Here is a 13,722-nt window from a genome sequence, read left to right as displayed (position 1 = left end):
TAATGTGGTCAGCGTTTTCGAGGCAACTTCGAGTGATTGTTTTATGGTTGCGTTGTTGAAATTTTGATTCAAAAAGAAGGAAACCTGGTAAAACAAATCTAATTTTACTCACTGCTGTTTTTAAACTGTTCAAAAAAAACAATTATAAAAGAAGTTCAGTAATTTTCACTGAAATTAATAGACAGCACGGCTTCACCCATGCCGTGCATCAAATTTTTGCTCGTGTTTTCAGCCCAACTGGCCGTGCTAACACGGCGTGCACGGCTCGCTAGCTAACACATTGGATTAAACTCGTAAATAAGTGAATCCAAAATTTCACTGTGAAATTTTTTAACTTTTGTTTAATGTGATAAATGTATTAGAACTAAATCAGTGTTGTAAGCTAGACCAATTTTAGGGGTGCTTTCTAAATTCAATTTAGTCCACCATGGGCGAGCAATTCAACAAAACTATTTATGTTTAGATATCAGGCCATCATTGCTGAAGTGCAATCTGGGAGAAATCTGTTTTTGGAAGCACAGTGTATTTTGCTCAGAGTGCTAGGGGAAATTCTAGTTCTTGGCAGGCCCGCCTGGCAAGGCCCATTGTGGCTACATCACTGAACTAAATATATCTAGGCAGTTTACAGTCGAATAAAAATAACAATATTGAATAGCATATGATTGACATTTTTTACAGGACATTTTTTACAGTACATTTTGTGTAGCATTTTGCTCTGCTATACAAGAGAAATGGTTTATAGCTGCGAGGCAGTTTCCAGTCAATAACAAACTTTACCTGTCGCTCAGGCTGGGTTGGCTGGCCTTGACCCGGGAAGAAAGCAGGGTTCACATGAGGAGTAGGTCCCTGGGGTTGTGGTTGACCTTGGCTCATAGTCGGTACGCTCTGTGGGGGAACCACAGGGGGTCCTTGCTGCATAGGGGCCCCGGGGGCTCCATGAGGCACCGGAGGTGCACCGTGATGCAGCTGCGGTACATTCGGCGGTTGTTGTTGTTGCTGCTGTGGGGGCGGGCCAGGTGGGGCTCCGTGCATGGGGGGTCCACCCTGCATTGGGGGTCCACCCTGCATAGGGGGTCCTCCCTGCATGGGGGGTCCTCCCTGCATAGGGGGGCCACCTTGGTTGGGTGGACCTCCTTGCATGGGGGGTCCGCCCTGCATTGGTGGGCCACCCTGCATAGGGGGTCCGCCTTGCATGGGGGGTCCGCTTTGCATGTGAGGGCCTCCCTGCATGGGGGGTCCACCTTGCATGGGGGGTCCAGGACGAGGAGGAGGTGGACCTGGATTAACAAACAAAAAATAAAAAAATTAAATACAGAAATGCTTTCAGTCCAAAACTTTTGTGAGATTTCATGTTGGTTTTGCATAATTTTTACGATGTCAAAACAATAAATTACTTGATGATGACTTTTTGACATTCAAATCCTTTATTATTGGAGATAAGCTTTCATTTACTAAATAGGTAATGTCACACAGGTCAATTGTGTCAGACAACTTGGATCTGTCCAATATGAAGCAAGCGCGCGCCACAGCGTTGGGTCCTTAAGCGTGTCCCAAAACATGTTTGCATTCTAGATGCTATGTGGTGCAATCTAAGGCCAATTTTAGGCATAATAGATGATGGAAACGGAACCTCTTAGCAGACCCCTGAATCCGCCCTTGATCTTGAGCTAACGTACCTTGAGGAGGTCCCTGCTGCATTGGAGGGTGTGGTGGTCCCTGAGGTCCTGGTGGCCCCCTAGGAGGTGGTCCACCCTGGTGAATAGGCGGTCCTCCAAACTGTGGAGGTGGTGGTCCACCTTGATGAGGAGGTCCATGCATGGGTGGACCCTTTAGAGAAAACAGGAGTACAAAAAAATTAATAATAATAATAAAATGTGTATATTTAACTTTAATATTTTTTTCTCAAATGTATATATATTTTTAGTAATAATTATTGTATTTTTATTCTTTGTATATGGGCATCCGCAATTCGGCTTTTTGGCCGCCACGTTTGCATTTTTAATAAACCAATAATATTAATAATAACAACAATAATAATAGCACAGAAAACTTAGTATAGCGCTGATATCCGCTTAAAAAAGGCACTCATGGCGCTTCAGGAGGAAAACAAATTGGACTGTGGATTGTGTAAGTCTTGAACAGGTGAGGTTTGCTACACCTGGGCCCAACTTTATAACAAGTTGCAGTATGCTCACAGGGTTTATGTAATTAGGTTCTGCTACGTATGCAATTTTGCTGGTAACCAGTTTCTGTTAAGCAAAAATGTTCTGTGCTTAGCAAGTTTTTATGCTTACAGGGTTTACAAAATTGTGTTCTGCTACTTATGCAATTTTGCTGGTAACCAATTTCAGTTAAGCAAAATTTGTCCGTGCTTAGCAAGTTTGTATGCATACAGTGTTTATGAAATATGGGCCCTGCTACTACATGTAAGTCTTGTTTGTTCATCAATGTTGTACCTAGACCAATTTTAGTGGTGGGCTCTAAATCCAATTTAGTCCACTAAGGGGGACTAGTTTAACAACATGATTTATGTTAAGTGTGTCTCTATTAAGACAGTTATAAGCGCTGTAAAAGTTTATAATTAATTAATATAGGGCCATCTTTGCTGAAATGCAATCTGGGGGGCGTACTGGGTGAAAGAGTACTGGGCGAAATTGGTTAGTTTTAGGCAGGCCCGCCTGGGCCCAATTTCATAGCGCTGCTTAACAGTAAGCAAATTTGCATGCTTACTGTGGCAGAAGAATTTGCTGAAGCCTTAGCGTATTTCACAGGTTAGCAGAAAAATTGGGCGGCCATAATGGTGTTTACCGTGGATTTGCATTGTGACGTCATTTATTTTTGTGTGGTAAGCACCAGAAGGTTAGCATAAGCATTAGAAATAAGTAAGCAAACAATAGGCTAAGCAGCGCTACGAAATTGGGCCCTGGCACCGCCCACCGTGGCTACAACCCTGTACATACCTGGTTTGGAGGTCCCTGGGGTGGGTGGGGCCCCTGTGGTGGCCCTTGATGAGGGGGTCCCTGGTTAGGAGGCCCGCTGAAATGAGGAGGTCCTTGTTGTGGTGGCCCAGGGGGGCCTGGTGGACCACCATGGGGAGGTCTCGGTCCGCCCATGTGTGGAGGAGGACCCTGTGGTGGGCCCTGGTTTGGGGGAGGTCCCATCGGGCCGCCTTGATCTGATGAAAAATAATATATTGGGGTTAAACAGGGATGAGAGTCAATTGCTCACAAAAAGGTCTGAAACTACACATGTAGGATACAAATTCTGCTGATGTATGTTGAAACTAGTGCTTTTCCGACTGACTTTCTTCGACAGGCTGACTTAAAAAATCTGAATTCAGCTAAAGGCTGACAAATCTCATCCCTGTTAAAAATAGAAAAATTCATGAGTGCGGGATTTGAACCAGTGACCTCCGATTTAACCTGCTGACACTCTATCAACTGAGCTATCTAGTCCTATTGTATGTTGTCAGTATCCCTATTGATGTTATCAATCAAAATGAATGTTATGATACAATTCAAGGTCAAGTCAGAAAGCACTAGGGAACTTACTGGGTATTTATGTATTTTTCAATAACTTCTGGGTTGAACAAAGACAAATTAACTAGATCAGAACTGGAACCTTAGACCTCTGGGTTATCATGCTGCGGTCAGATAAAGGCATGCAGTGGACACTATTGGTAATTACTCAAAATAATTATTAGCATAAAACCTTACTTGGTAACGAGTAATGGGGAGCTGCTGATAATATAAAACATTGTGAGAAACGGCTCCCTCTGAAGTAACTACGAATGAAAAAAACACCCTTGTTACACGTAGTTGTGTGCTTTCAGATGCTTGATTTAGAGCCATCAAATTCTAAACTTGAGGTCTCAAAATAAAATTTGTGGAAAATAACTTGTTTTTCGAAAAACTATGTCACTTCAGAGGGAGCCGTTTCTCACAATATTTTATACTCTCCCCATTAATCGTTACCAAGTGAGGTTTTATGCTGATAATTAATTTGAGTAATTACCAATAGTGTCCACTACCTTTAAACCAAAAAAAAAGAATGAATATGCCAAATGAGGATTACTTACGTGGTGGGCGGTCCCATCCTTGGTTGGGGGGAGGTGGACCCCTCTGATCCTGCATGGGGGGACCTCTTGGCCCAGATGGCCCTGGGGGACCCATTGGGGGTGGCCCCTGCATGTTTGGCCCTGGCGGAGGAGGACCTCTGAACATACCTGGTCCCTGTAACAAAATAAGTGGTTTAGCACTTAGTCATCACGACACAAAAGTAGTTATCTTTCAACTTTTTTTTTATTTAATTTTTTTATGCAAGTTCACCCAAACCAAGGCTAAAAAGCCACTCTAGATAAAGGGCTACAAGGAAGAAAACATAGAAATGTAGTAACTCAGTGGAGCTGAAGGTAGGAATTGATATTCCTCTTAAAAGATGGCAGATTATAGGATGAAGGGAAACATGCACCAGGCAAGGAGTTCCAAAGAGATGCAGTACGAGGGAAAAAGCTACTGGAGTCGCTCTTTGTTCTACATCTCGGCACAGCTCCGTATAAGGATGAGAAAGCCTGGTCTCACACTCAAACACCCTGACAGCAGGAACAAGGTTGGATAGACTAGTGGAACATTTACCATGGAAATTTACCATGGAAATTTCACCTGACAGGGGTGAGAAAGGGGTTTTAGTGTAGATTCCAACTCTTCTCCAACCAGGTTAACTTAATTTAGAGTATGTAGTAAAAAACTTCAGACTTACCCCTTGGGGTGGCGGGGGTCCCCTCTCACCCATAGGGGGGCGCTGCATGCCTGGCCCAGGGGGTCCAGGGGGACCTCTTGGAGGCGGTCCCTGAAAACCAGGTCCAGGGGGTCCCTGGTGAGGGGGGCCTCTTGGTGGTGGTCCACCACGACCTGTCAAAATAAATTATAATATATATTTTTAAAAGCAATAGCAGGAGGGTAATATTTACTCCTCTACTGCAGGGGTGAGATTGGAGGATTGTGAACATTCCTGAAAAATGAATTGCAACTGCTTCAAAGAGCCAAGTTTGGTCTATTTAACTGTAAAACAAACAGATTCCAAATAGCACCTCACCAAGCTCCTGAACACATAAAACCATTTTAAAGGAACACGTTGCCTTGGATCGGCCGAGTTGGTCTATAAAAAGCGTTTGCAACCGTTTGTTATGAAATGAATGTGGTTGGCAAGATGTTTTAAAAGAAGAATACAATAATCCACACAAATTTGCCTAGAAATGGCGTGGTTTTCCTTTTGCTTTGCGAACTAACAGGGTCGGCCATTTAGAGGAGTAAAAAATTTGACTCCCATAAATGGCCGACCATGTTAGTCGAAGAGGTAAAAAAAAAAAAACGCATTTTCGAGGCATACTTGTGTGGATCATTGTATTCTACTTTTAAAACACCTTTCCAACCATATATGCATTTCATAACAAAGGGTTACAAAAGCTTTTCAAGGCCCAACTCGACCGGTCCAAGGCACGGTGTTCCTTTAATTTCGTATCGCTCAATTTTTCTGGTTTTAATTGCATATAAATCAAACTGTGTGTACATTTCTTCTAGTCTCTGTTCTGTTTTATTATCATGTTTTCCTTATGGTTTTTCTATTGTAAAGCTTTTAGCAGAAATATTTTTAACGATTGTAAATTATGTCGCAATTCAGCGGTATGCTGCGATGACATTTTTAAATAAACCATTTATAGATGGCTTGTGGGTCTGGTGAACCCAAGATGTTACAATTCTGGACAGAATACAAAACTGCATAGCCTGCGTTTCTAGGCATTCTTTGCTTAATACACAGAAGGCAAAGAAATTCAGTGCTTGCACAGTTAATGGAGAATGGTGATCATCATTTAAGCACAGAATGCAACGGGAAGCAGAGCCATGAAATTGGGCACTGGTGTCATCATGATGAACTGAACTAAAAGTAGAATTAATTCTGGCATGATATTTGGTCTTTATGAAGAAAGTAGGAATGCATGTATTTTATGGATTACTGGGCGAGGAATGCCATGTACATACACATGAACACATGATGAAGGTTTTAATAAGGGAATAAAAGGGTAGCGACGAGTTCTTACACGGCCGTTTAAAACCAGCAGGGTCGAATTGCCGTGTGATAAAGGCCCGAGTCGAAGGCGAGGGCATTTAGCGCACAGCAACAACCATGCAAGGTTTTAAACGGATGTTTAAGAACGCGTCACTACTCTTTTATTCCCATTCATAAATGCCCTTTTGTTAAAAAAATACAATTACAGACACTTTGACAGTTGAAAATTCGAGGTTTGAAATATTTGTTCAAACACTTTGTGAAGAGTCTGCTGCGCGTGGGTTTTGTGTACGCACACGCACTTAGAAATAGATTACGCGCGCGCTAAGAAGTAGATTATGCGCTGTTACTAATAGCTATGAATTGCGTTCCGCGTGATAATCTTGCGCGCCTGACACGCGGAAGCCAGCCGGTTATAAACACTGGTCATTATCAACCGTTTAAAGGAACACGTTGCCTTGGATCGGACGGGTTGGTCTATTAAAAGCGTTTGAAACCGTTTGTTATGAAATGCATATGGTTAGAAAGATGTTTTAAAAGAAGAATATAATGATCCACACAAGTATCACTCGAAATTGCACGGTTTTCCTTTTACGTCGCGAACTATCACGATCGGCCATTTATGGGAGTCAAAATTTTGACTCCCATAAATAATTTTGACTCCCATAAATGGCTGACTGTGTTAGTCGACAGGGTAAAAAGAAAACCACGCAATTTCGAGGCATATTTGTGTAGATCATTGAATTCTACTTTTACAATATCTTTCTAACTATATACATTTTACAAACAAAAGGTTACAGAACGCTTTTCAAAGACCAACTCGTCCGATCCAAGGCAACATGTTCCTTTAAACACCCCCACGTGACGCGCTCTCCACCAATAGGAGTAGAGAAACTGTCTGGGGTATTTATGAATGGACAGTTCAGGCCTTTTGGGCGAGCACGATGAGCGCCTTTTTATGGTGGATGCCGGTGCTATAATATAAGACTCCATTATTGCTTTTGTACTATTATTATTTTTTTATCACAGTTTTTAAGATTTTCGCCAAGGGCCAATAAATCGGATATCAGACTAAAGTAGGTAGAGGGATTAATTTTGGATGATGTTGAACTTAAACAACTCACCCTGTGGAGGGAACTGCTGTCCGGGAGGGGGTCCACCTGGTCCCGGGAACCTATCCCCGCCCGGGCCATAGGGTGGAGGCGGACCCTGACCAGGTCCGTTCGGCCCGTGGTGGAAGGGTGGTGGTCCCTGGGGTCCCTGAGCCGGGGGTCCTTGGTGGTTGGGTCCCTGGGGGGCGTCCCGGTTGTTAAACGGCCCTCGACGGTCTCCCGGGGGCCCTGCTCTTCCGTCCCCGGCCATCTGTCCCCCTTGGGCTGGAGAGAAAGTTGGGTTAGGTAACTCGGGGTTAATCACTTGAAACAAAAAAACAAACAAAAACATACAAATAAAAAATTACAAATTGGGAATTGATTTTTTGTTTTGGAAAGGATTAGAACACTTTGGGTTAATCCTTTGAAACAGACAACAAAAACAAAAAATTCAAATTAAAAATAGGGAATTTACTTTTGAGGGAATTAAGTTTTATCTTATCGATTAGAACACTCTCTTTAAAACACTTGAAACGGAAAACAAAACATAAATTATACAAATCAAAAATGGGGAATTTATTTTTTTAAGTATAGGAAAACTCTTTTCGGACTGGTGGCTCTGTTGCCCCATATCAGGGCTGGATTTCACAAAGCATTATTCATTCATCTTAAAAGGCACTGGATACGCTTGGTTATTGTCACAGACAAGTATTCTCAATTGGTGTACCCCAAAATATACTTAAAATAACAAACACGTGAAAATTTGGGCTCCATTGGTCATCAAGGTTGCAAGAAAACATTGCTCCGTGATTTTCACTTTGTGTTCCCTCTTTGACAACTAATGAAGCGAAACTTCTATAGGTCACATATATTTTTATACATCTTCATTCACAGTGAGCAAGAATTCTAGTCATGGCCAAAGAACTTGATCTACAAAAGGTTTAAAAGCCCTTTAAAGCTATTGGATACTTTCTGGACAGAACAAAAGTTAAAAGTTCACAGATTTACAAATAACTTGCAGGGTTTACAGAAGGTAAAGGTGAAAGACTTCTCTTTAAACATTATACCATGAACTGCTTTACTTTTTGAGAAAACATTAAAACAATTATCAATTCTATATATACATGTAGAGAGTAACAGATTTATTTTAAACACATGTCATGACACGGCAAAACATGCGGAAACGAGGGTGGGTTTTCCCGTTATTTTCTCTCGACTCCGATGACCATCTGAGCCTAAATTTTCACAGGTTTGTTATTTTATATATCAGTTGTGATACACGAAGTGTGGGCCTTTGAACAATACTGTTTACCGATATTGTGCGATTGCTTTAAATGTATATTCCTTACCCTTTCTAGAGGCATTCTCAAACTGGGACAAGTTCTGTCTGTTGCAAGGGGTAACAACAGGATTCTGGCCATGTAGCTCTCTGTAAATAAACAAAAGAAGCAAATGTTTAAATTAGTGACAGAGCTCAAGAAATTTGTAGTACATTTGCTTAATGGCAGTGGACACTATTGGTAATTACTCAAAATAATTATCAGCATAAAACCTCACTTGGTAACAAGTAAGGGGGGTTTTATTCAGTGCTTCTTCAAAACTGCAGTTTTGACACGAGTTGATCATCTCTTTCTTTTCAGTGACTGCTTTCCCTCTTTCAAGAAAATTGGAAGCGTCTATGGGAGGTTTGAGAAAATCTTGTAACATCCCGAGAAATCACACGCTTACTTCTCAGGCAGTCCAAAGACTACAAAACTACAGTTTTTGACTGCTTTAAAGGCCCGGTCAGACAGGCCTCGATAACAAGAACGAGAACGAAATCGTTATCAATACACGCCCTCGATTGGTTGAATAAGCATGGGCTTTCTCTTTAGGTTATCGTTATCGTTCTCATTATCGCTTCAGTGGGACCGGGCTTCAACTCTTTCCAGAAAATTTGATGCCTGAACTTACTTCTTAGACTACAAAACTACAAGTTTGGAAACAAACTGGACTTTTTATTTCTCTTTTTTTGAGAAATTTTTAACAATCCTGAAACCTCCTGAACTTACTTCTTTGGTAGTCCATTCATGATGATCCTATACGAAGCGTCAGATCCAACATGCACTACGGAGTAACCCTTGGATTGCCCGTTCGCTCGATTCTCGTAGAACTTAATCTCAAGGAGGTCCAATACGGAAAGATCTTGAATGGCATCCGAGAGGTCTTGGTCAGTCGTCCACTGCAGATAAACAGAAATAAATTACAACCATTTCAATTTCACTACACTGGTTATCCATGAATCCATGAATCCTTCGGCTCGGCCTTTATCACATGGCAATTCGGCCTTGCCAGTTTTTAAACGCCCCTGAAAGAACAATTTGCTACCCTTTTATTCCCTTATTCAGAGCTACACGTAAGTAACTCACCCAAGTCAGGTTTCCAACATACATGGAAACCCTCTTGCCGGTGTAAGAAGACGTTGTCAACGACGGTGACCTTTGAACTGCTGGAGCTGATGACTTTGGGTGAGCATCACCAGAGGAAAATCTCTGAGGAAAAAAAACACAATTTATAAATTGCTGGAACTTGTTTGATTTCAAGACATTAAACCCAAGAACACAGTTTCTAAATTGTTGGAACTTGTTTGAGTTCCAGACATTAAATCCGAGCACACAATTTCTAAATTGTTGGAGTTCAAGTCATTAAATCCGAGCACACAATTTCTAAATTGTTGGAACTTGTTTGAGTACAAGACATTAAATCCGAGCACACAATTTCTAAATTGTTGGAACTTGTTTGAGTTCAAGACATTCATTAAATCCAAGCACACAATTTATGAATTGTTGGAACTTGTTTGAGTTCAAGACATTAAATCCAAGCACACTCTGCAAAACCTCAAATATTGGGTCTTGGATTTTACACTTATTGTACTAAAAGATAAAAGGTAGTTTTAATTATGCTTGTAATGTATTTTTGTAACTGAACAATACCTCAAGTCTCTTTGTAATATTTGTTATTCTGTTCAAAAGATGACTTCAAGTCTGACAAAATACTTTTCAAATCTACTAAGAAATGTAGGCAATTCTTCTTTTACATCCCCGAGTGATTGTTCCAATAAAACAAGTTAAATACAAGTCAAACTTGGTCAGGAATCTGATTTAAACATTTTGAACAACACACCCTATTGTCTTGTGACTTTCGTCCAGAAGTTCCACATGTCTGAAATTCAACAAACCCTGAGACCACAAATTTGTATTGGGAATTTGTATTGAAAATCACAGGACACAATTGCGGTGGGCGCCTTGGGCTATTGTGAGGCCTGGCAATATAAAACACATGTTTTGAGTTCAGAGTTAAAGGAACACGTTGCCTTGGATCGGACGAGTTGGTCTATTAAAAGCGTTTGAAACCGTTTGTTATGAAATGCATATGGTTAGAAAGATGTTTTAAAAGTAGAATATAATGATCCACACAAGTATCACTCGAAACTGCACGGTTTTCCTTTTACGTCGCGAACTATCACGGTCGGCCATTTATGGGAGTCAACATAAATGGCCGACCGTGTTAGTCGACAGGGTAAAAAGAAAACCACGCAATTTCGAGGCATATTAGATCATTGTATTCTACTTTTACAATATCTTTCTAACCATACACATTTTACAACAAACTGTTACAGAAAGATTTTCAAATACCAACTCGACCGATCCAAGGCAACGTGTTCCTTTAAAGACACTGGACACTATTGGTAATTGTCAAAGACCAGTCTTCTTAAGACAGCTTCCCATTACTTGTTACCAAGTAACGTTACATGCTCATTAGTTATTTTAAATAAACACCAATAGTGTCAACTGCCTTTAATTGGGAACTATTTCTAGAATTGGTTTCTGAAATAATAAACAATTACCCTCTCTGTTATGCTTTCATCCGCTGGTGCTGTAATCACATCATCATAGAGATCAACTTGTCCTGAATTGCTGTTGTACTGTTCAGCTTCCTAAAGTGAAAAACATGTTGGAAAACAAATGTTTATTGTCCAGTTCTCCTCTCTGCAAGTACTTGCAAAAGCCAATATAAATTCAGCTTCTTTCTAAAGGCCCGGTCACACAGGCCCCGATAACGAGAACGAAAACGATAACGATACAAATGCACGCCCTCCATTGGTTGAATGAGCATGGGCGTATTCTGCGTGGATCAATTCAACCAATTGCGAGCGTGCATTTTTATCGTTCTCGTTTTCGTTATCGGGGCCTGTGTGACCGGGCCTTAAGCATCATTATGCACTCTGCCAAGGCTCAAATTTTACCCTGGACCATGGTGCTGGGCCAGTGATTTGAGTGTCGTGCCAGTAAGCAAAAGACTGGACAAATCCGATGGTCTTGTAACAGGACTCTTGTTTGTTCTTTTAATTCAATATCTTTTAAAACGTTTTTTGTCACAAAACAATCATGTTCAAGTATTGAACTTTAGTCTAATATCTTTCAATCCGGCTGAGTATCGCCCATAAAACAGAAGAGATCAATTATTTCTTCAGGCCTGGAATTTTGTCATTTTGGGGGCAAGGGCACTTTGGCCTTCGATAGGTGCACATTTTCAAGGGCACTGCGGCCAAAGAATATTTTAATCTTGCGACGATCATCAATTGCGCAAACCATTCTGCACTATCATTAAATTACCTGAATGAAAACTCAAAAATGTGGAATTTAAGCTATCAAATGATTTTTTTTTTTCAAAACGATTGGTCATCGCGGTTTGTCGCGATCGCCTCTTCAAGACAGTGTTACGGCGGTGATTTTCCAAACTTTTACAGGCTGGGGTCAAGTTATGTGTACAGTTGATATTAGTGATTGGCCAAAAAGTTATTCTTGAACAAAACACCAAACAAAACACAATATTTGACTTAGTTTTGTACAACTTATTCAAGATTATAACAAATAAAAACAAATATTACAAAAATTTATTAAAAAATCAATCAAACAAATTTAATTAATTTTTTATATTTTTTTTTAATAAATTCAAATGCATTTGTATGCTACATAATCACAGTACAAAAAATCACACTTTTTGTTAATGAAAACTGTGACAACATTTTTTAACTTTGACCTGGCGTATAACTTGGGTACGGTGTGCATGACCCGACCCCAACAAATGAGGTGTCAAATTAAACAAATTGATGACAGGATACGGAAAGATTACCTTTTTTACCTGTAGGCCTAAAACAATGGGACTCAAAATACCAACAAATGAAATTGTGTAAATTGCACCAGTTGTCCGGAAATTGGGCAACAAAACAATGCATGTGGAGCCTATTGTGACTTGTGTTATTCGTTTGCACGCACGTTTATAAAAGTTAAAAATCTTGCTGTATGCCTTTCCGAATTCTGCACAATTGCACCCACACATGGCCTTAAAATGTACTCGGTGACATGCTATGTGTATTTGTCTCTCACTAAAAGGAGCTCACTTTAAACAAAATTATGAAGAATGTAACAAACCTGGTTGAATTCTTGATCAACATCATCGGCGTACAAATCAATGTCTACGGCGTCCGCCATCTTTTACTTGCTAAGTGAACACTATTAACTGGTACCCTGCTGGTGTTCCATCCAAACTTCAAGTACCTATTTTTACGGGTGGTTACCAGTGAAATTTTGTTTTGTTTGGTGGAGAAGAAAAACGGCGGCAAGTGAGCACGAGTTTACCCCCCCCCCCTAAAAAAAAACACCCACACCTCAAAAACAAAAAAACAAACAAACAAACAAACAAACAAACAATAATAATAACGGACAACAATTATTAATTAATAAATAAACAAAAATAAAACTATATCAATAAATAACTAAAAATCCGGCCTTCTATTTCTAGGGAAACTTCGGCACATTTCAAGTAAAAACAATTCAAATTCATTCAATTCAATTTATTTATTTCATCACAGATTACAAGTAAAAAGTGAAAATTGTTTTCCCTGTGTGCACTAAAAAGATTAAAATTTGATACTTACAGAAAAACAAAAAACATGACATTTTAAAAACACAGAATTAATTACAAAAATTAATATAAGCAACAAATAGGCTAGTTCAAGTTTTACAAAGAGAGAAACGTTATCAAAATCTCACCATCACTGATTAAAATGGAAAACAACAACTACTACTAAGTTACCTTATAAAAAGTGAGTTAAAAAGATGAATAGCACTGGGTAAAAAAGATAGTCTGAACCGGTTTGTACGAGTAGAGAGAGAACGGTACCTTCCTGATGGGGGAGAATGTGAATGAATGACTGAAGTGGGTGAGTTGGGTCCTGGGTTAAAACTTTCAGTTTATTTACATACTGTTTGTCTAGGATTGTGAAAACGCAACCTTCGATTAAAATTAATTAATTAATGGAGGTTATACACGAGATGCAATACACGTAGTTCTTGATTTAAAGGCAGTAGACACGGTAATTACTAGAAATTTAAAAAAATGTTAGCATAAAACCTGTCCGTGGTACGAGTATGGGGAGAGGAATTGATAGTATAAAACATTGAACGGCTCTCTCTGAAGTATAATATTTCGACAAAGAAGTAATTTTCCACGAATTTGATTT

General features: G+C 40.0%; 1 protein-coding gene across 2 annotated transcripts in view; it reads right to left on the bottom strand.

Annotated features, from left to right (window-relative positions):
- LOC139953493 (cleavage and polyadenylation specificity factor subunit 6-like) overlaps positions 1 to 12,730 on the bottom strand; it is a 30,674-nt gene extending 17,944 nt beyond the window's left edge. The window contains exons 1-11 of one of the 2 annotated variants that reach the window (XM_071952912.1): positions 12,632 to 12,730; positions 11,044 to 11,133; positions 9,566 to 9,688; positions 9,209 to 9,378; positions 8,507 to 8,586; positions 7,191 to 7,481; positions 4,759 to 4,910; positions 4,079 to 4,232; positions 2,961 to 3,175; positions 1,677 to 1,827; positions 778 to 1,277 (exon numbers count right to left, since the gene is read on the bottom strand). In XM_071952912.1, coding sequence (XP_071809013.1) covers positions 778 to 1,277; positions 1,677 to 1,827; positions 2,961 to 3,175; positions 4,079 to 4,232; positions 4,759 to 4,910; positions 7,191 to 7,481; positions 8,507 to 8,586; positions 9,209 to 9,378; positions 9,566 to 9,688; positions 11,044 to 11,133; positions 12,632 to 12,691 — 1,986 coding nt within the window. In that variant the 5' untranslated portion in view covers positions 12,692 to 12,730. The remainder of the gene's footprint in view (positions 1 to 777; positions 1,278 to 1,676; positions 1,828 to 2,960; positions 3,176 to 4,078; positions 4,233 to 4,758; positions 4,911 to 7,190; positions 7,482 to 8,506; positions 8,587 to 9,208; positions 9,379 to 9,565; positions 9,689 to 11,043; positions 11,134 to 12,631) is intronic. The other variant, XM_071952914.1, reaches the window with a different exon arrangement.
- Between the last annotated feature and the right edge of the window lie 992 nt (positions 12,731 to 13,722).

This window comes from Asterias amurensis, chromosome 22 (genome assembly GCF_032118995.1).
Source record: "Asterias amurensis chromosome 22, ASM3211899v1".
NCBI lineage: Eukaryota > Metazoa > Echinodermata > Asteroidea > Forcipulatida > Asteriidae > Asterias > Asterias amurensis.
Note: the sequence above shows the minus strand (reverse complement) of the source record. Positions and strands in the feature narration are given on the sequence as shown.